This window comes from Oncorhynchus nerka, linkage group LG7 (genome assembly GCF_034236695.1).
Source record: "Oncorhynchus nerka isolate Pitt River linkage group LG7, Oner_Uvic_2.0, whole genome shotgun sequence".
NCBI classification, from domain to species: domain Eukaryota; kingdom Metazoa; phylum Chordata; class Actinopteri; order Salmoniformes; family Salmonidae; genus Oncorhynchus; species Oncorhynchus nerka.
Genome location: NC_088402.1, coordinates 69,955,571 through 69,977,119, shown reverse-complemented (window position 1 = coordinate 69,977,119; position 21,549 = coordinate 69,955,571). Strand labels below are relative to the sequence as shown.

The following is a 21,549-nucleotide window of genomic DNA, read 5'->3' as shown; positions in this document are numbered from 1 at the left end:
TAGTACTACCCTGACCTGTTGAAAAAACAGTTGGCTTTATTCGCATGTGGAAAAAATAAGTTGTGAGAGCAAAGTCTACCTGTTATGTGGGACCAGGAAACCAGAAGTGAACTACAGTAGTAGAACAGATTTCTATAACTAACCCAAGATAGACCCTGTCTTTTTAATGTGAGCAAATTAATCATAGTGGGCAGAACGAGCAAGAAAGTGGGCAGAGTCAAACACAAGCTAGTGAGATCCTATTGGCTTGTTCTAGCATATTTGCATATTTCCATTAGGGAATTGCCTACCCTGTGAAGTGCGCGTGTGCAACAACTAAATTGGCCCTTGCTCTCCTAATCAAACGATGGAAATGGGTCAAGTCTACTAAACGCAATCCACTCTGTTTATTACAGAGTCTAGTTTGGAAACAGAAAACTCTATGGAGATCAAATGTTTTATTGATGAGAAATTTTGCAGAATGCTGACCAAAATCTATCTCGCTCCTTCGCTCCTTCTCCCACCGTCGGTCACATGGCTTCCTCTCATCACCATATTTGGTAGTGAGTGGAAACGCCAACCGGATGCTTCACATTTATACATCCGGTGAAATATCTGTCTCATTGTTCTATCTGTGGTAGTAGTCTAAAAGTCACACATTAGCCATGACAAATAAATCATCCCAGCCTCAAAGCCCTTTTTTCAGGTATGATAGACATCCAGTCTGGAAGATACATTAATGCAACAACATGAATTATGTCAAGTTCAATATTTAAGACTTGCACATGTACCATTGAAAGGAAACCAAAATTTTCCTACTCAGGGACCTTATGTGTGCAAAAATATAAACGCGATATGCAACAGTTTCAAAGATTTTACTGAGTTACAGTTCAGAGAAGGAAAACAGTCATTTGAAATAAATAAATTAGGCCCTAAACTATGGATTTCACATGACTGGGAAGGGGCGCAGCCCTGGTTGGGCCCCATTCCTTAGATGATCCCGCAGATGTAGAAGCCAGATGTGGAAGTCCTGGGCTAGCGTGGTTACACGTGGTCTGTGGGTTGTGAGGCCGGTTGGACATAATGCCAAATTCTCTAAAACGACGTTGGAGGTGGCTTATGGTAGAGAAAGGAACATTCAATATTCTGGCAATAGCTCTGGTGGACATTCCTGCAGTCAGCATGCCAATTGCATGCTCCCTCAAAACTTGAGACATCTGTAGCATTGTGGTGTGTGGCAAAACTGTACATTTTAGAGTGGCCTTTTATTGTCCTCAGCACGTTGCACCTGGGTAATGATCATGCTGTTTAATCAGCTTGTTGATCTGCCACATCTGTCAGTTGGATGGATTATCTTGGCAAAGGAGAAATGCTCACTAACAGGGATGTAAACAAATTAGTGGACAAAATATGAGAGAAATAAGCTTTTTTGTGCATATGGAACATTTCTGGGATCTTTTATTTCAGCTCATGAAACATGGGACCAATATTTACATGTTGCGTTTATATATTTGTTCAGTATAGTTCTCTCCTTGAGCTATCCAGCAAAATGACTGTAAGGACACAAGGTCATACATCTGTTCATCAGCAAACACACACCAGGAAGCACTCACACACACTCACCAAGGCAGTTGTGTCCGTCGTGTGCCAGCCGGAAGCCGTCATAGCATGTGCACCTGTAGTTCCCCGGGATGTTGATGCAGTCATGGACACAGCCACCGTTGTACTCACTCGCACACTCGTCTAAATCTGCAGGGAGGAAGAGACAGAGGGACAGGTTATGAAATGGATAAAGGGTATGGGTCAGGACTATGGGATGTTAATGATTGACCTGCACCCCACCACCCTTGGTTTCACTCAGCATATAGCCTGAGAGGGTGTTGTTTTTCAAATGAAACATAGATTGGTATGACAAACTTTGCTAATTGTAAGACATGTTTAAGGAGCATTTCATTTCAACAATTGTTTGCATTCAGGTCGGAAATGTTGCATGTATCCCTCATGAAATCTGCATAAGCACAACAAATCCAAGAGCAGAAGACAAAAAAGATGCACATGAGAATAGACTGAATCAGTGAGTGGGTGTGATGGGAGTAAATGGGTATGAAACAAGACCTGATGTGATATATGTAATGTACTACAAATATTAGTAAGTCAAGTTCTGCCTCTAAAGGACTCAACCTTTAGAGGCAGGCAGAGAGGGTACAGTAATTGTGGATGGGGAAAGTGAATTTGTCCATGAAGACAGGGAGATAACAGCTGAGATATGATTCAGTGGTAGGAGAGAGGCAAAGAGAGAGAGAGACAGAGGGAGGAGAGAGAGAGAGAGAGAGAGAGAGAGAGAGAGAGAGAGAGAGAGAGAGAGAGAGAGAGAGAGAGAGAGAGAGAGAGAGAGAGAGAGAGCGAGAGAGCGCGAGAGAGAGAGAGCGAGAGAGAGAGAGAGAGAGAGAGAGAGAGAGAGAGAGAGAGAGAGAGAGAGAGAGAGAGAGAGAGAGAGAGACAGAGATAGAGAGAGAGAGAGAGAGAGAGAGAGAGAGCGAGAGAGAGAGAGAGAGAGAGAGAGAGAGAGAGAGAGAGAGAGAGAGAGAGAGAGAGAGAGAGAGAGCGAGAGAGAGAGAGAGAGAGAGAGAGAGAGAGAGAGAGAGTGAGAGCGAGAGAGAGAGAGAGAGAGAGAGAGAGAGAGAGAGAGAGAGAGAGAGAGAGAGAGAGAGAGAGAGAGAGAGAGAGAGAGAGATTGTTGGCCAGTTTAGGGCCAACAATCTGGGTGGTTCAGCTCCTCTCTGCAGCTGACGGATACAGTTGCCTCAGTGATTTGACTTGACAGCAATGGGCTGAGCCTGGACCAGTACACTCTCCCAGAGCTGCCTGCCACCACAACGCTCTGCTGCTCCATCCCATGATGTCACACAGGAGACACTAATGCCAGTCTCACTCTCATCTACCCCAGGCTAAGAGCATCTCATCCCCTCGATGAGTGGAGGCTTCCTCCCTCTTGTTCACAACACTGTCATTTCTCAAGATCAAAATGATTCTATCCACCCAACTCCATTGTTCAGACTGTTACAGACCAATTTGACTCATGAATGCAGCACCATCAAATTACTATCAAACAGGTGGATTTACTCAACGGGTAATATCAGTGAAATAAAAACGAAATCATGTTCTAGGGGTGAAAAGAAAGAGAGATCAAGAGAGCGAAAGAGAGAATGAAAGAGAAAGAGAGAGGTCTCTGTGATGACTTGGACAGGGGACTTTGCTAAGAGGCACTGAGGCATGATGCAGCTGCAGTGGTTCCCCTGCTGATGGACTAGACTAGATTGAGTGGATAGAATGGTTCTGAACCAGCCTGTCATGTTTCCTGTTCCCTGCTCTCCCTGACAAACCTCCCTGGCATCTTGAGACAGAGGGTGTGCCCTGCCAAGGTGTGTTTGCCAGCCTCATGTCTGCCAGCCTGCCAATAGGAGTCTTGGTGCAGCACGTCACCTGAGACCACTCTAAGGACCAAAGTTCCCTCCACACACCATGAGTCAGGCCCCATCAGCAAGTACCATATCTAGAACTAGCACATGAATATGTATTATTCTCCTCTCTCCCTGGTTTGCTTTAATTATCTCCTCTCTCAGCAGAATTCTAAGAACCTATAGTAGCAGGGTAAAAATACTGTTCATGTGCTTAACAGTCGGTGAATGCTTACATTTGTTAATGGTATTCTAATGTTGAATACAGAAGGCTGGTGTTATTGCATGGTTAAACATGCAGAGAAACAGGCAAAAATATGCAGTATACAATCCAGTATATATGCAAGCATTATCTACAGGGCGCTTTGGGGTGTGTGTGTGTGTGTGTGTGTGTGTGTGTGTGTGTGTGTGTGTGTGTGTGTGTGTGTGTGTGTGTGTGTGTGTGTGTGTGTGTGTGTGTGTGTGTGAGAGAGAGAGGGACAAAAGGAGTGTCTGGTGTGTGTAACGTCTGCTTCCAACTCACACCCGCAGACACGTAGATCCCCTGAACGCAGCTCACTTTCCAGCCCACTTTCCAGCACACACTCTCAAACACTTAGATTCACACACCTGTATGTCATTTTCACACACTATTTAGTTCTGTTCTTTGCACCCCATCACTGTGAGGTATTGTTTGTTTTGTGACATGTCTTTCGGAGCGCTGGGGTTCCCTGTGATTTACTCCTCCCATGTATGATCATTTTTGCCTGCCTCACGACACCTTTTGCCTATTCCCTGCCTGTACTTTAGCCTATCGGATTTCCTGTTATCTACCTATTGCCTGATCTCTTGGACTACATTTACTAGCCTTTTCCCTGCCTGTACTGTTGCCTAATTGGACCACCTGTGCATGACCTTCTGCCTGCCCCTGGACCCAGCTACCTGCCTCTTCCTGTGGTCCTTTGCAATAAACACCTGCTGCGCCCTGCGCTTGAAACCAGCTCTCTGTCTCCCCTTGTGTTCATTAGTGTGTGAGTGAGTCCGTCATTAAAATCAAATTGTTTCTGCAATCATAATGAGGTCTTTGCAGATGTTAACTCCGTTACCGTATGGTAAATGATCGCCTTTAGCCTCCAAGACAAAGAATCCTCATCTAATACCTGATGTGGGATAGAGAGTAGATGATAGACAGACTCAGGCTCTTTCAGCCACACCTGACAGAGCTCAGTAACTTTCAACGTGGTACCGTCATAGGATGCCACCTTTCGAACAAGTCAGTTCATCAAATGTCTGCCCTGCTAGAGCGCTGTTATTGTGGAGTGGAAATGACTAGGAGCAACAACGGCTCAGCCGCAAAGTGGTAGACCGCACAAGCTCACAGAACGGGACCTGCAAGCGCTGAAGCTCGTAGCATGTAAAAATAGTCTGTCCTCGGTTGCAACACTCTACTGAGTTCCAAACTGCCTCTTGAAGCAACGTCAGCACAAAAAAAAAAATAATAATTTCGGGAGCTTCGTGAAATGGGTTTCCATGGCCGAACAGCTGCACACAAGGCTAAGATCACCATGCGCAATGCCAAGCATCAGCTGGAGTGGTGTGAAGCTCGCCGCAGTGAAAACGTGCTCTCTGGAGTGATGAATCACGCTTCACCATCTGGCATCCGATGTACAAATCTGGGTTTGGCGTATGTCAGGAGAACGCTACCTGCCCAAATGCATAGTGCCAACTGTAAAGCTTGGTGGAGGAGGAATAATGGTCTGGGGCTGTTTTTCATGGTTCAGTCTGGGCCCCTTAGTTCCAGTGAAGGGAAAGCTTAACGCTACAGCATACAATGACATTCTAGATGATTCTGTGCTTACAACTTTCTGGCAACAGTTTGGGGAAGGCCCTTTCCTGTTTCAGCATGACAATGCCCCCGTGCACAAAGCGAGATCCATACAGAAATGGTTTGTTGAGATCAGTGTGGAAGAACTTGACTGGCCTGCACAGAGCCTTGACCTCAACCCCATCGAACACCTTTGGGATGAATTGGAACGCCGACTGTCAGGCCTAATCGCTTGGCATGTAGTGTATACCACCAGTAATCCTCTAGTGTGTATAGTTTCAGAATGAACTGAAAAGCAACACAGTATATTTGAACAGCTATCCTAATATCTCAATTTCCACACTTCTTAACCCACAACCATGAGGTCTACGCGTCAAATGTTATGATAGCAAAGGCTGTAATTCTAGCTCAGCATATTCAACCCATTGGCCCATGCTTTGCCAGGGTTTAAGGTGTTTGTTTCAGGAACACCATATCAACACCACTACAGTATTGCATCTACTGCCCCACTTGAGCAGCTTTTGAATGCAGTTGAAACCTACACTGGTTAAATTGTAGAACCTACACTAGTTAAATTGTAGAACCTACACTGGTTAAATTGTAGAACCTACACTGGTTAAATTGTAGAACCTACACTGGTTAAATTGTAGAACCTACACTGGTTAAATTGTAGAACCTACACTGGTTAAATTGTAGAACCTACACTGGTTAAATTGTAGAACCTACACTGGTTAAATTGTAGAACCTACACTGGTTAAATTGTAGAACCTACACTGGTTAAATTGTAGAACCTACACTGGTTAAATTGTAGAACCTACACTGGTTAAATTGTAGAACCTACACTGGTTAAATTGTAGAACTGGTTAAAAAAAACTTTTTTTTTGACCCTTTTACAGAAAATGTCAGGTTTTTATTTGATTAAAGTGTACTTTGAATTAGGTAATAAAAATGAAGGAGAAAAAAAATGACGAGTCAATGCATTCGTTAACAGTAGACCAATAATCACAGTCATTGATACAGAAATTAAAACTAATGATTGGCAAAGAGATTAAATTCAAATGAAAAAATAAAACCAAATCACGATCATACATTTTATGTCAGGCCACACTCCTCCTGACCTTAGTTTAAACCAGGTAAAGTCAATAACAACTCATTGTGTAGAAACCAGGGCAGGACAAACAGCCTCGTACTGTACTGCACTACCTTCTACCTTCTATGATTATAAATAGAATTATTAACCCCAGTCAATCCTAGAGAGGAAGGCAGCTCATGGCCAACTACACTGATACTGATGGTTTTAATGGGCCTGGAGGAGTCTATACAGATGTGCTGCTATTGAAGAGAGAGGGGCACAGACTGTCAGAAATCAGCTCTCTACTCTGTCCTCACCTTAGATTAGCCTTTCAAATGGGCAGTTTTTTATTTTCCTTTTTACGTTAAATTCAAAAGCAAACCTTATAACCTGAAGGAAAAGAGCAATGACAAACACAGTCAAATAAATGAAAGAATTATAATAGCAATGGGTAAAAAATGACATTGTGATTTGGTCCTGCAGTAATACTCATAAAAATGGAGGGAAATAACGGTCCAGAGGCTTTGAACGCTCCCTGCTAAAAAACCAGGGTTGTGTCTGACAGACTAGAGTCACAAGAAGCTCTGGGCTGTGGAAATATCTCTGACCAATTGGCAGGCAGAGGCCTCTGGCTGCTGTTTCATCCGCTATCTTAATTATATTCTCTAAAATGTGTAGGAAATGTACTGCTTCGTTTAATATTTGACACAAAAGAGCAGTTGGCTGCACCTGTCTTTCTCCCTCACTCCTTTCCACGCAGCATCTCTATCCTCTCTCTCAGGTCTGAGATTTAAAGCCTATGAGAAATGTAAAGCATTGTGTGTGTGTGTGTGTGTGTGTGTGTGTGTGTGTGTGTGTGTGTGTGTGTGTGTGTGTGTGTGTGTGTGTGTGTGTGTGTGTGTGTGCGTGTGCACATGGGTACGTCTCTGACACCTTACCTTCACAGTGCTTGCCATCCCCCTTGTAGCCCGACTTGCAGATGCATTTGTATGACTTGAGTGTATTCTGGCAGATGGCATCGGTGCTGCAGTTGTCAATTTGCTCTGCACACTCATCCACATCTGACAGACAGGGAGAGATGGAGGAAACAGTGAGGTCTAAGGACAATAACAACTAACAATGTTTACTACCCCCAGGTGGCTAATGTACAGTAGGGGAGGAGGGTCAATCATCCATCTGACAAGATATTCACCATATAGGATGTTCACTGTGGATACACAACCTCTGTAAAGTACCTGGTCAGACAGACAGACCACCACAAGAATACAAGCAGTCACACTTGATAAAGACAAAACAACTCAGCTCAGTAAACCCTGCTACACTGTGGTATGTTTGACAGCTTAATAGTTCTCCGAAACCATGGTACAAATAAACAGCTCATTCAGGCGTTTTTGAAGAACCGATTGCTTCATAACAATAAATAAGTAGTTGAGTAATTATTATAATGCGTAAATAAACAGTCTATCATTGATTGACCTGTGATGAACCTCTGTTTGACTGGCTGCTGACTTGGACAATCTGTTCCTCTGATACATGGGTCAGGAAATTGAGTAAGAAGCCAATGCTTTCATTGGGAGGATAGGATAGATAGCCCTCTGCCATGGTAATGGACCAGAGTTAGAGGGAACAGTTAAGTCTATAAATATATAATCAGGCATGTGATCAGGAAATAATATAAACTCAGGACAAATAGGATATTAGTTTGAGATCACTTTAAATACTTTATGAATAGAGGAGGATGTAAAAATCCCAACACTTGATCATATATTGTCATAAAAGATCACGCACATAGATATGGGAAATTATGGATTTAATTAAAAGAGGTAACTGGGGAGTGAAGTGGGGCGGAGTGGGCTCTATGGTGCCCTCCTCCCTAATCCCACCTGATCCCGGTTAGAGAGCCCAGGTGTTTGGGATTACCCCCCTTCGCAGGGTGGAAAAGATTAACAAAGTTTACACAGCTTCCAATATCGACCCTTATCACAAAACTTCTCTCTGCTGGGGCCCCGAGGACTGATCCCAGGGGAACACTGGCTGAAATCTGAGCCCCGTTAGCTTAGCATCTACCCTGGGAGCCATAGACCATCAGTTCCATTGGCATGACCACAGAGGACAATGACATTAGAAAACACATGCTGTTCTCCTCAGGGATAGAAACAGGCTGGATCTTTTCTACTCACTGATCATCCTTAAAGATTAATAGGACGACCACCATTTGGAAAGGTTCTGTGATAGTCAAGCAACATTCCACATAAAAACAGATTCATCTTTTAGTCAGGTGTAAGGATTCTAAGGCTCTATGGTGATTAATATTAATCAAAAACAAAAACTAAAGAATCTCACATTTCCACTTTACATTAATGCTCCTATCCGGGTCATCAATTCAACTAGATCATTAACTGTCTGGAGAAGGTGCACTTGGTTTTACTGCTAAATAATGCTTTGTTTTTATTAACACATTGTTCTAAAAATATATATTGTTACATCTCAGACAAGATGCAATAGAACACTTTTCACAACAAGAAAAACTGTGGTATAATTTATGCATTCAAAAATCAACCATTTAGGATTTGAGGCAACACACCTTGGAATTAATTAATATGCTGTATGAAAAGAGTGTCAGGCTATCTGTCAAAATATATCCTAATTGTGCATGCAGTCAGGCTTTAAAGTGATTCAGATGTAAGACTATTAGTGTAGCTCCAAGATGTGAATCTTTTTTTGAAGTATCATGCTTGATATGCAACTCTAAGCTGTTGACAATATCCTGTATTACATAAACCACGAGTGAACTGTACGTATTTCCTAACAGACATACTAAATCAATAAAAAACTTCAAACAGACTTCATAAACCCATTATAAGGTCAATGTAGATGCTTCAGAAATCATGTATTAGCTAATGCAGTGCAGTTCCATTATGATCTATATGACCTGACTGTTCTCAACTTTCTATTTCTTCTGGTATCACCAATCTTGCAGAGATCAACCTCCTCAATCAGCAAACCTCCTGTATCAGCAGACCCAACCATCAGGAGCAACCACTTCACTCAAAACGCACAAGAGTGTGTGGGAAACTCATTTCTAAGCAAAGCCTACACAAACTAATCTGTTGTCTAGACTGGCTGAAGCTAAACTCAACATTTAAACCAGCACTGCCATACAGATATTATATTTCCACAAATCTGGACAACATTCAATTACACTGAACCTCCCTCCCCTTCACACTTAAGAATAGAGCAGAGCCAAGCTCAGTGTTTGCTGTGCAAAAGGCCAAGGCTCTCCAACCTCAACATTTGTTCAATGCTCATAATATTATTCTACAATTAGATAGCATTGTATAGGAATGAGCTTCCAGTTTGATCCACCTCTATAACGGATGCATTTCTGACTACCATGGAACAAGCACAACTCTGCTAGTGCTGTGTTCTTGAAGGCGACAGCAATTTGTGTCCCCCTAATTAGCTAAACGAGAGTGAGGGAAGTGGGTAATTATGCCAACACTTTGTGAGCTCATGAGCTGTCAGGTTAGATCAGGGAAGAGAGGAATATATATGTTTTTATTCTACTTGAGTTCATATCTTGTTTACAGAAACGGCCATTTTGTAAATGACTCACAAATAACGGCAGTTAGTTAGTCACTCAAACTCCAGGAGTAATTCAATAAAGTGGTACTTTGAGCAAAAAAAGAATCTTAGCCATAAAAAAAGAAAAGAACAGGTCAGATATGTTTACATTTGACATTTTAGTAATTTAGCAGACGCTGTTATCCAGAGTGACTTACAATTAGTGCATTCATCTTAAGATTGCCAAATGAGACAACAACACATCACAATCGCATCAAGTACATTTTCCCTCAACAAAGTATTTATCAGCAAAGTCAGTGTTAGTGGGAAAGAGAAGTGCCTTTTTTTTCAGGGGGGGGGTTCAGGTAGGGTTTCAGACTCTTTTGAAAGATGGGCAAGGACTCGGGCAGGTGCAGGTGCTCGGGTTGGGAAGTAGGGTTTGAGCATAGCCTGAAGGTAAAGAGCGGTAGTTCTCCTTGCTGCTCCGTAGGAAAGCACAAGGGTCTTGAAAATGATGCAAACCTCGACCGAAAGTCAGTGGAGTGTGCGGAGGAGCAGGGTGACATTGGAGAACAAGGTTGAACACCAGGCGGGCTGCGGCCAACAGAGAGTTGCAGTAGCCTAGACGGGAGATTTCAAGTGCCTGGATTAGGACCTGTGCCACTTCCTGTCTCAGTAAAGGTTGTACTCTACGGATGTTTTAGAGCATGAACTTGCAGGATCGAGTCACTGCTTTGATGTGTGCAGAGAATGACAGAGTGTTGTCCAGGGTCCCGCCAAGGTTCTTTGCACTCAGGTAGGGGCACACTGTGGAGTTGTCAACCGTGATGGAGAGGTCTTGGAGCAGGCGGGCCATTCCCAGGAGGAAGAGCAGCTCCGTTTTGTCGAGGTTGAGCTTGAGGTGGTGGGCCGATATCCAAGCTGAGATGTCTGCCAGGCACACAGAGATGCGTGTCGCCACCTAGGTGTCAGAAGGGCGGAAGGAGAAAAGTAGTTGAGTGTCATCTGCATAGCAATGATAGGAGAGACCATGTGAGGATATGACAGAGCCGAGTGACTTGGTGTAAAGAGAAAACAGGAGAGGGCCTAGATCCGAGCCCTGGGGGACACCAGTAGTGAGAGCACGCGGTGCAAACACAGATCCTCTCCACGCCACCTGGTAGGAGCAACCTGCCTGGTAGGATGCGTTCTTCATTTTACCTGTCACATTATTCTGAAGCTTATGGTAGTGCCCAGTCACCTGTCATGTGGTGTTTGTTTAAAAGCACATAGCGATGTGAGACTGCAGCCTTGTTGTGCAGCATGCACCAGATGATCTAGTTACAGTATGGAATTCACAACTAAATGTTTGACAGCTAGATATCTTATAACTATTAAGTTAACTGTCTAAAATGTGCTAAATGCTCTGCAGTTGTGCATTTGCTTTGTTAATTTAGTAGCTAGTTAGCTATCTTCCAAAATGAAGCATTCGCTTGGTAACAGCAGAGAATCCACTCCTGGATCAAGAGTCTAGCTGGCTAATATTTGTTTTGTGTGAGTAGCATTTTTGAGTTACTTGTATACATGTATAGTTTAAGTCAGAAACTATACAAAATGTTTGCAATAAGATTGTTAGCATTTAGTTAACATTCTCTATGGGATTTTACATGTACTTGTTAGCATTGCTAACCTTCGGATTAGAGAGTATCGGTGGGGTTTGAAAACAGCGCCCCTTGTGTTCAGTATTACGGAATATCCTGCTATGGCACAAGGTCGGTATGAAGGTATGATAATCTGGATACTGCCCAAACCTAGTAGAGAGGAGGATCTGACATTTCACAGTTTTGAAGGCAGGGTATAGATCTAGAAGGATGAGAGCAGAGAGAGAGTCAGCTTTGGCAGACCAGAGAGCCTCTGAGACAAAGGAGAGCACTTGAGGAGGGGAGCGACTCTGACCATCTTGAAGTCAGATGGGACGCAGCCAGTGGTCAGGGCTGAGTTGATAAGGGAAGTGAGGAATGGGAGAAGGTCTCCAGAGATGGTGTGGAGAAGTGAGGCAGGGATGGGGTCAAGAGGGTAGGTTGTTGCGCGGCCGGACATGACTAGTTGCAGGATTTCATCTGGAGAGGGGAGAAAGAGGTCAAGGCGTAGGGTAGTTCTGTGGGAGTGGGACCAGTGGACCCTGTAGGCTGAGTGAATGAGGAGTTGGTTGTTTAAATAAAAATGCAACCACCTAGGGAATTGGGTACATTCCCTTCAACACATGCACAACAAAAGCTGAAAGAAGTTATTCGAAATCCAAAAGGCCTTTTTCTCTGTGAAAATAAACATGTCAGAATCAATAGGTCCTACGGTTCAGTCCCGAGGACAACCCTCTGAACACTTCAGAAACAAATTTGCCGAATGCATTCAGTAACGCTGCCCTCCAAATTGACTCATGCTACAGATGAAAAGCTTTGCTTTTTCAGGCCGTCTGTGTATGTAGATTTTTTTCCTTTGGTGCTGATGTATCAAAGTTGTTGGGAACAAGTTAAGGCAACAGATGTTGAAGTCAGTGATTTGAGACAAGGATGAATAAACAAAGTCAAAACAACCAAAGGAAAGAACAAAAAAAATGTAAATTGGGAAATGGTCAGCTGTTTACCCAATTCCCTCATGAAAATAAATGTGTGAAAGGTTGTATTGTTGCTGTAGTTTTGTTTTCATGTAGAAATTCAGTTTTAAGTTTAGAAGCCCAGAAATACATACTTTATGTAAGTAAGTTGACCTTTCTGCTCAAAGCTTGAACCTACGGTTGGATCCCTAGGAAGACAAGTAGGCCAATGCACTTTCTCTGAGTAGAATCCCTATAATGAGGCACATCATTCAAAGTCTAGTCTCTTCCCTTCATAGCTGGGCCGGGGTAGCTGGGTGCTCTTAATACCACATGAAGTGAAAAAGAGAGCATGTCATGCACTAAGCCCTGGTTTAACAACCCAAATCCAGGAAAGCTGCTGTGTCTCCAGGCTTTTCCTATCGTCAGCCTGTAAATCAGTCACTGTGACTACGCATGCTCTAGTCTTGACTGAACAACATTTCTCCTAGACTAGAGAGCAGAAGGGGAGATAGCTAATTAATTGAATCAAGTTGATTATTGCCTTGGTTTAACAAAGATCTTCAGACAAATGTGGTTCCATCCTCAGCATCATAGTACTCAGACATAGAGTAAGTCAAGGAGTTTGTTCTGATATTTCGAGAAGAACAACCACACAACTCTCTGAGTCCGCCGATGTGCAGCCACGTCCAATACACTCCCCACATGTGAGCCAGAGAGAGCTTCTAGGCCAGGGCTGTGGAGGTGAGACGTTGTCAGAGGTGCTTTCCCCCTCTGATTAATGGGCAGGGATAAGAGGTGTATTTAGCTGGGCCGGTCAGCTAAAAAGAAAGGGGTGTGTGAGTGGGAACAGGGCTGAGGGGAGAGGGGAGAGAGTGTGTGGGAAATTTGCCAAACTCAAGGTGTACAGTTAAAACACAGGGTAATGTTTACTTTGTGTGTTGAGACCCTGACTGTTTGCTCGAGCAACAAGGACTGCCCCTGCCCTGTCCAGGGCCAACCCCCTTCCTCCTCCTACCACAGAAATAGACTGAATAATGCTGGGACACCCTATAGGGTAGACCCTTGGCAGAACAGAACGGCATGCTAGGACTAATGTAACGACTGTCTTCGGGTGAAAGAGAGGAGGACCAAAATGCAGCGTGATGATAATCCATATTTTAATGGGATACTTAAACAACGAACAAAACAATAAACCGACAAAAATCATTGAAGACGAAACAGTCCAGTAACGTGAACACTAACACATAGGAACACTGGTAACAGGAACAATCACCCACAAAATACCCAAAGAATATGGCTGCCTAAATATGGTTCCCAATCAGAGATAACGATAGACAGCTGTCTCTAATTGAGAACCAATCTAGGCAACCATAGACTTTAAAAAAAAAACAGATAGGAAACACCCCCATAAACATACAAAACCCCTAGACAAGACAAAAACAAATACAGTAATAATAGAAACAATAAACAGGATGGCCAGTCCATCATCACTCTTAAATCGTTTTTTAATAATACCAATGGCAGTACTGATGGGGCTTGCGACTCAACACCATCTGTACATCAACACACCTTCTGATCTGCACACCTGATCTGCACCGACTAGGTCAGGAGACCGGTGGTCTAAAAAAGGGTTTGATGAAATGCAGACGTAAACATTAGTGCACTTTTTTTAATCCTCCCCGCCCCCACCCAAATCCTCCCCCACCCCCCCCCGCCCCGCCCCCACCCAAATCCTCCCCCGCCCCGCCCCTGCCCCCACCCAAATCCTCCCCCGCCCCCACCCAAATCATCCCCCGCCCCCGCCCCCCCACCCAAATCCTCCCCTGCCCCCTCCCCTGCCCCCACCCAAATCCTCCCCGCCCCGCCCCTGCCCCCACCCAAATCCCCTCCAGCTCATGAAGGGATGCACTGTTTGACGTCCGGCAAAGCTTTTAAAAGCTGTGAATAAAAATATAAACTGCTTGCATTTGGGGCTGTTTCACCCATCCTTCACACACTCTTAAATGTTTAGGAATCATGACCACTGACTTGATCCTGATCTTCTAAAAACAATGGCACCAACTTCAAACCTCTTCCCAGCTGGGTCCACCAACCATGCAGCGAAAGAGTCTACCGTAGATGGATCTCGGTAATAAGAAAAAGGAACAAAACGGAACACGATGGAAGAAAACAAACTGTTAAGAGTGTACTGTAAATAAGAGATGTAGCAGCACTGTAAATTGATTATCCTGGTCTAATTTGAAACAGCACGGCAGGTGTTCATATCTAGCCAGGAGTAGCTACCATTCTACTGACACTAAATGAGACTGGGTAGGAAGCTCACAGGGTAGAATGTTGACACGTCATTGGGGTCAACATTCTACCCTGTTGTGAGACGTTGTGAGATGTTGGGCAGCTCAAGCTCATGTTATACTAGAACAGTATAGCTCTTTGGCTCATAAGACCTGGGAGTGCATTAATGTGTGCCTTTCTCTACCAGAAAACAAAGAGAAGAACAAAGTTCTCTCTACCGGAGAACAAAGATCACTGGGCACAGACGTCTATTCCATGTTGATTCAACGTAATTTAATTGAAATGAAACAATGTTGATTCAACCAGTGTGCCCAGTGGGAATGTCCTTGCTCACCATCTGTTGCTTGGAGACCATCGTGCCTGGAGATGCTTTGAGTGAACATTCTATTTTTACAGCCTTGAATGAGCAGCTACCCTACAGCTACCCTACAACTACCCTACAGCTACCCTACAACTACCCTACAGCTACCCTACAACTACCCTACAGCTACCCTACAGCTACCCTACAGCTACCCTACAGCTACCCTACAACTACCCTACAGCTACCCTACAGCTACCCTACAACTACCCTACAGCTACCCTACAGCTACCCTACAACTACCCTACAGCTACCCTACAGCTACCCTACAACTACCCTACAACTACCCTACAACTACCCTACAACTACCCTACAGCTACCCTACAACTACCCTACAACTACCCTACAACTACCCTACAGCTACCCTACAACTACCCTACAACTACCCTACAACTACCCTACAGCTACCCTACAACTACCCTACAGCTACCCTACAACTACCCTACAACTACCCTACAACTACCCTACAACTACCCTACAACTACCCTACAGCTACCCTACAACTACCCTACAACTACCCTACAACTACCCTACAGCTACCCTACAACTACCCTACAGCTACCCTACAACTACCCTACAACTACCCTACAGCTACCCTACAACTACCCTACAACTACCCTACAACTACCCTACAGCTACCCTACAACTACCCTACAGCTACCCTACAACTACCCTACAGCTACCCTACAACTACCCTACAGCTACCCTACAACTACCCTACAGCTACCCTACAGCTACCCTACAGCTACCCTACAGCTACCCTACAACTACCCTACAGCTACCCTACAGCTACCCTACAACTACCCTACAGCTACCCTACAGCTACCCTACAACTACCCTACAGCTACCCTACAGCTACCCTACAGCTACCCTACAACTACCCTACAGCTACCCTACAACTACCCTACAGCTACCCTACAACTACCCTACAACTACCCTACAGCTACCCTACAGCTACCCTACAGCTACCCTACAGCTACCCTACAACTACCCTACAGCTACCCTACAACTACCCTACAGCTACCCTACAACTACCCTACAGCTACCCTACAACTACCCTACAGCTACCCTACAACTACCCTACAGCTACCCTACAACTACCCTACAGCTACCCTACAACTACCCTACAGCTACCCTACAACTACCCTACAGCTACCCTACAACTACCCTACAGCTACCCTACAACTACCCTACAGCTACCCTACAACTACCCTACAGCTACCCTACAACTACCCTACAGCTACCCTACAACTACCCTACAGCTACCCTACAACTACCCTACAGCTACCCTACAACTACCCTACAGCTACCCTACAACTACCCTACAGCTACCCTACAACTACCCTACAGCTACCCTACAACTACCCTACAGCTACCCTACAACTACCCTACAGCTACCCTACAACTACCCTACAGCTACCCTACAACTACCCTACAGCTACCCTACAACTTCAGCTCAACCTTTCTGAATGGCGGTCAATGCTCTGTGGCTTTCATGGGCTGCATCCGGTGTTTGGGGTGCCATGCTGTGCTGTGTCCATATAATTAGGATGAATGGCTGTGACGTGTGGCCACACTTGACTCATAGACCCCCCTATACTGTGGCAAAATCTATTACAGTAATGAAAGACGCCACTATATATACCTTATAGTACTGTTATATACCTTAAACTAAATACCTTATAGTGCTGTTATATACATTATAGTGCTGTTATATAACTTATACCGTATATCTTATATTGTTCCTATATACAGATCATCCAGAAAGTATTCTGACCCCTTCCCTTTTTCCACATTTTGTTACGTTACAGCCTTATTATAAAATGGATTCAATAAATGAAAAATACTCATCAATCTACACACAATACCCCATAATGAAAAAGCAAAAACAGGTTTTTTAGAAATGTTTGGAAATGTATTAAAGTTAAACAACAGAAATACCTTATTTACATAAGACTCTAAATGTATTTAACCTCATAGTCCGACCCATCCCGGATCCGGTATCGTGACTACAGCCTCAAGCTCATTACCATAACGTAACGTTACGTTAGCGATTTCTAAAAATCGCAAATGAAATGAAATAAATATGCCTGCTCTCAAGCTTAGCCTTTTCTTAACAACACTGTCATCTCAGATTTTCAAAATATGCTTTTGAACCATAGAAAATCAATCATTTGTGTAAGAGTGTTGATGGCTAGCTTAGCATTTAGCGTAGCATTTAACACGCAACATATTCACAAAAACCAGCAAAGGAATCAAATAAAATAATTTACCTTTGAAGAACTTCAGATGTTTCAATGAGGAGACTCTCAGTTACATAGCAGATGTCCAGTTTTTCCTGAAAGATTCTTTGTGTAGGACAAATCGCTCCGTTTTGTTACTACGCATTTGGCTACCGAAACTAACCGAAAATTCAGTCACCTAAACGTCGAACTTTTTTCCGAATTAACTCCATAATATCGACTGAAACATGGCAAACGTTGTTTGAATCAATCCTCAAGGTGTTTTGTCATATATCTCTTCATTGATATGCCGTTCGTGGAAGCATGGTTTCTTGTCAGAATCCCATGGAAAAATACCAGTAGCTGAGTTTTGCGCACCAATTTCCACGCAGGACACCGTGCGGACACTTGGCAATTGTAGTCTATTATGGTCAATCTTCCAATGATATGCCTGCAAATACGTCACAATGCTCCAGACCCCTTGGGGAAACGATAGAAAGGGTAGGCTCATTCCTGTCGCATTCACAGCCATATAAGGAGATCATGGAAAACGTAGCTTCAGAAATCCTGTTCATTTCCTGGTTGCAGAAACATCTTGGTTTTGCCTGAAGGTTTTGTTCTAGGGCACTCACAGTGAAAATCTTTGCAGTTCTGGAAACGTCAGAGTGTTTTCTTTCCAAAGCTATCAATTCCATGGATAGTCGAGCATCTTTTCGTGACAAAATATTGCGCTTAAAACGGGCACGTCTTTTTATCCAAAAATGAAATACTGCCCCTAGAGTCTTATGAGGTGCATCCTGTTTCCATTGATCATCCTTGAGATGTTTCTACAACTTGATTGGAGTCCACCTGTGGTAAATTCAATTGATTGGACATGATTTGGAAAGGCACACACCTGTCTATATAAGGTCTCAGTTGACAGTGCATGTCAGAGCAAAAACCAAGCCATGAGATCGAAGGAATGTCCTTAGAACACAGTGGCCTCCATCAGTCTTAGATGGAAGAAGTTTGGAACCATCAAGACTGTTCCTAGAGCTGGCCACCCAGCCAAACTGAGCATTCGTGAGGAGAAGGGCCTTTGTCAGGGAGGTGACCAAGGACCCAATGGTCACTTTGACAGAGTTCCTCTGTGGAGATGGGAGAACCTTCCAGAAGGACAACAGTCTCTGCGACACTCCACCAATCAGGCCTTTATGGTAGAGTGGCCAGACGGAAGCCAATTCTCAGTAAAAGGCACATGGCAGCCCGCTTGGAATCTCAGACCATGAGAAACAAGATTCTCTTGTTTGATGAATCCAAGATTGAACTTTTTGGCCTGAATGCCAAGTGTCAAGTGTCTGGAGGAAACCTGGCAACATCCCTACGGTGAAGCATGGTGATGGCAGCATCATGCTGAGGGGATGTTTTTCAGCGGCAGGGACTGGGAGACTAGTCGGGATTGAGGGAAAGATGAATGGAGCAAAGTACAGAAAGATGCTTGATGAAAACCTACTCTGGAGTGCTCAGGATCTCAGACTCGGGTTCACCTTCCAACAGGACAACAACCCTAAGCACACAGCCAAGACAATGCAGGAGTGGCTTCGGGGCATGTCTCTGAATATCCTTGAGTAGACCAGCCAGAGCCCAGACTTGAACCTGATTTAACATCTCCCCGGAGAGACCTGAAAATAGCTGTGCACCGATGCTCCCCATCCAACCTGACAGAGCTTGAGAGGATCTGCAGAGCAGAATAGGAGAAACTCCCCAAATACAAGTGTACCCAAGAAGACTCAAGGCTGCCAAAGGTGCTTCAACAAAGTACTTAGTAAAGGGCCGGAATATTTACGTAAATGAAATATTTAAGTTTTTTTTTACATATACATTTGCAAAAATTTCGACAAAACTGTTTTTGCTTTGTTATTATGGGGGATTGTGCGTAAATTGTTTAGAGTATGGGCCTGAGTCATACCTGTCAATGCAACAGAATCCTACTCTGATGCCTTCTGCCTACAACAAAATCTCTTGAAAAGTCTCTTGACTGGGAATATAGATATGCATCAGTTAGTCACAGATACCTTAAAAAAAGTAGGGGCATGCATCAGAAAACTAGTCAGTATCTGGTGTGACCACCATTTGCCTCAGGCAAACATCTTCTTCGCATAGAGTTGATCAGGCTGTTGATTGTGGACTGTGGAATGTTGTCCCACTCCTCTTCAATGGCTGTGCAAAGTTGCTGGATATTGGCAGGAACTGGAACACACTATCGTACACATCGATCCAGAGCATCCCAAACATGCTCAATGGGTGACATGTCTGGTGAGAATGCTGGCTATGGAAGAACTGTGTCATTTTCAGCTTCCAGGAATTGTGTGCAGATCCTTGCGACATGGGGCCGTGCATTATCATGCTGAAACATGAGGTGATGGCGGCTGATGAATGGCATGACAATGGGTCTCAGGATCTCATCATGGTATCTCTGTGCATTCAAATTGCCATCGATAAAATGCAATTGTGTTCGTTGTCCGTAGCTTATCTCTGCCCATACAATAAACCCACCGCCACCATGGGGCACTCTGTTCACAACGTTGACATCAGTAAACCGTTCGCCACACGACGCCATACAAGTTGTCTGCCATCTGTCCGGTACAGTTGAGAAATTGGGATTCTTCCGTGAAGTGCATTTTCCCGTTGAAGTCGGTTATGACGCTGAACTGCTGTCAGGTCAAGACCCTGGTAAGGACGACAAGCACGCAGAGACGGTTTTTGACAGTTTGTGCAGAAATTCCTCGGTTGTGCAAACCCTCAGTTTCATCAGCTGTCCGGGTGGCTGGTCTCAGATGATCGCTCAGGTGAAGATGTAGAGGTCCTGGGCTGGCGTGGTTACATGTGGTCTGCGGTTGTAAGGCCAGTTGGATGTACTGCCAAATTCTCTAAAACGATGTTGGAGGCAGCTTATGGTAGAGAAATGAACATTCAATTCTCTGTCAACAGCTCTGGTGGACATTCCTGCAGTCAGCCAGCCAATTGCACGCTCCTTCCACTTCAGACATCTGTGGCATTGTCATGTGTGACAAAACTGCACATTTTAGAGTGGCCTTTTAATGTCCCCAGCACAAGTTGCACCTGTGTAATGATCATAGTGTTTAATCTGTTTCTTTATATGCCACACCTGTCAGGTGGATGGATTATCTTGGCAAAGGAGAAATGCTCAACAGGGATATAAACAAATATGTGCACAAGATTTGAGAAAAATAACCTTTTTGTGCATTTGGAAAATCTCTGGGATTGTTCATTTCAGCTCATGAAACATGGGATCAACATTAGAGAAAGGGAAGGGAAAGGGGGATACCTAGTCAGTTGTACAACTGAATGCCGTCAGCTGAACTGTGTCTGCCGCATTTAACCCAACCCCTCTGAATCAGAGAGGTGCGGGGGCTGCCTTAATTGACATCCATGTCTTCGGCGCCCGGAAAACAGTACATGTTGCATTTATATTTTTGTACCTTATAGTGCTGTTATATGCCTTAAAGTGTTGTTATATATCTTATAGTGCTGTTATATACCTTATAGTCCTGATATACAGTGGGGAGAAAAAGTATTTGATACACTGCCAATTTTGCAGGTTTCCCTACTTACAAAGCATGTAGAGGTCTGTAATTTTTGTCAGAGGTACACTTCAACTGTGAGAGAAGGAATCTAAAACAAAAATCCAGAAAATCACATTGTATGATTTTTAAGTCATTCATTTGCATTGAATACCCATGGTATACGGTCTGATATACCACGGCTTTCAGCCAATCAGCAATCAGGGCTTGAATCACCCAGTTTATAATGTGCCTTATAGTGCAGTTATATACCCTATAAATACCCTACATTAAACATCTCCAATCCAAAATTGTATCTAGAATCGGCTTCCTATTTCGCAACAAAGCATCTTTCACTCATGCTGCCAAACATAACCCTCGTAAAACTGACTATCCTACCGATCCTTGACTTCGGCGATGTCATTTACGAAATATCCTCCAACACTCCACTCAGCAAACTGGATGTAGTCTATCACAATGACATCCGTCTTGTCACCAAAGCCCCATATACTACCCACCACTGCAACCTGTATGCTCTCATTGGCTGGCCCTCGCTACATATTCGTCGCCAAACCCACTGGCTCCAGGTCATCTGTAAGTCTTTGCTAGGTAAAGCTCCGCCTTATCTCAGCTCACTGGTCACCATAGCAGCACCCACCCGT

At 44.0% G+C, this 21,549-nt stretch overlaps 1 protein-coding gene across 3 annotated transcripts in view; it reads right to left on the bottom strand.

Annotated features, from left to right (window-relative positions):
• LOC115132284 (signal peptide, CUB and EGF-like domain-containing protein 3) overlaps positions 1-21,549 on the bottom strand; it is a 143,307-nt gene that overhangs the window by 99,960 nt on the left and 21,798 nt on the right. For all 3 annotated transcript variants that reach the window (XM_029664758.2, XM_029664760.2, XM_029664759.2), the window contains exons 2-3: positions 7,252-7,374; positions 1,603-1,728 (exon numbers count right to left, since the gene is read on the bottom strand). In XM_029664758.2, coding sequence (XP_029520618.1) covers positions 1,603-1,728; positions 7,252-7,374 — 249 coding nt within the window. The remainder of the gene's footprint in view (positions 1-1,602; positions 1,729-7,251; positions 7,375-21,549) is intronic.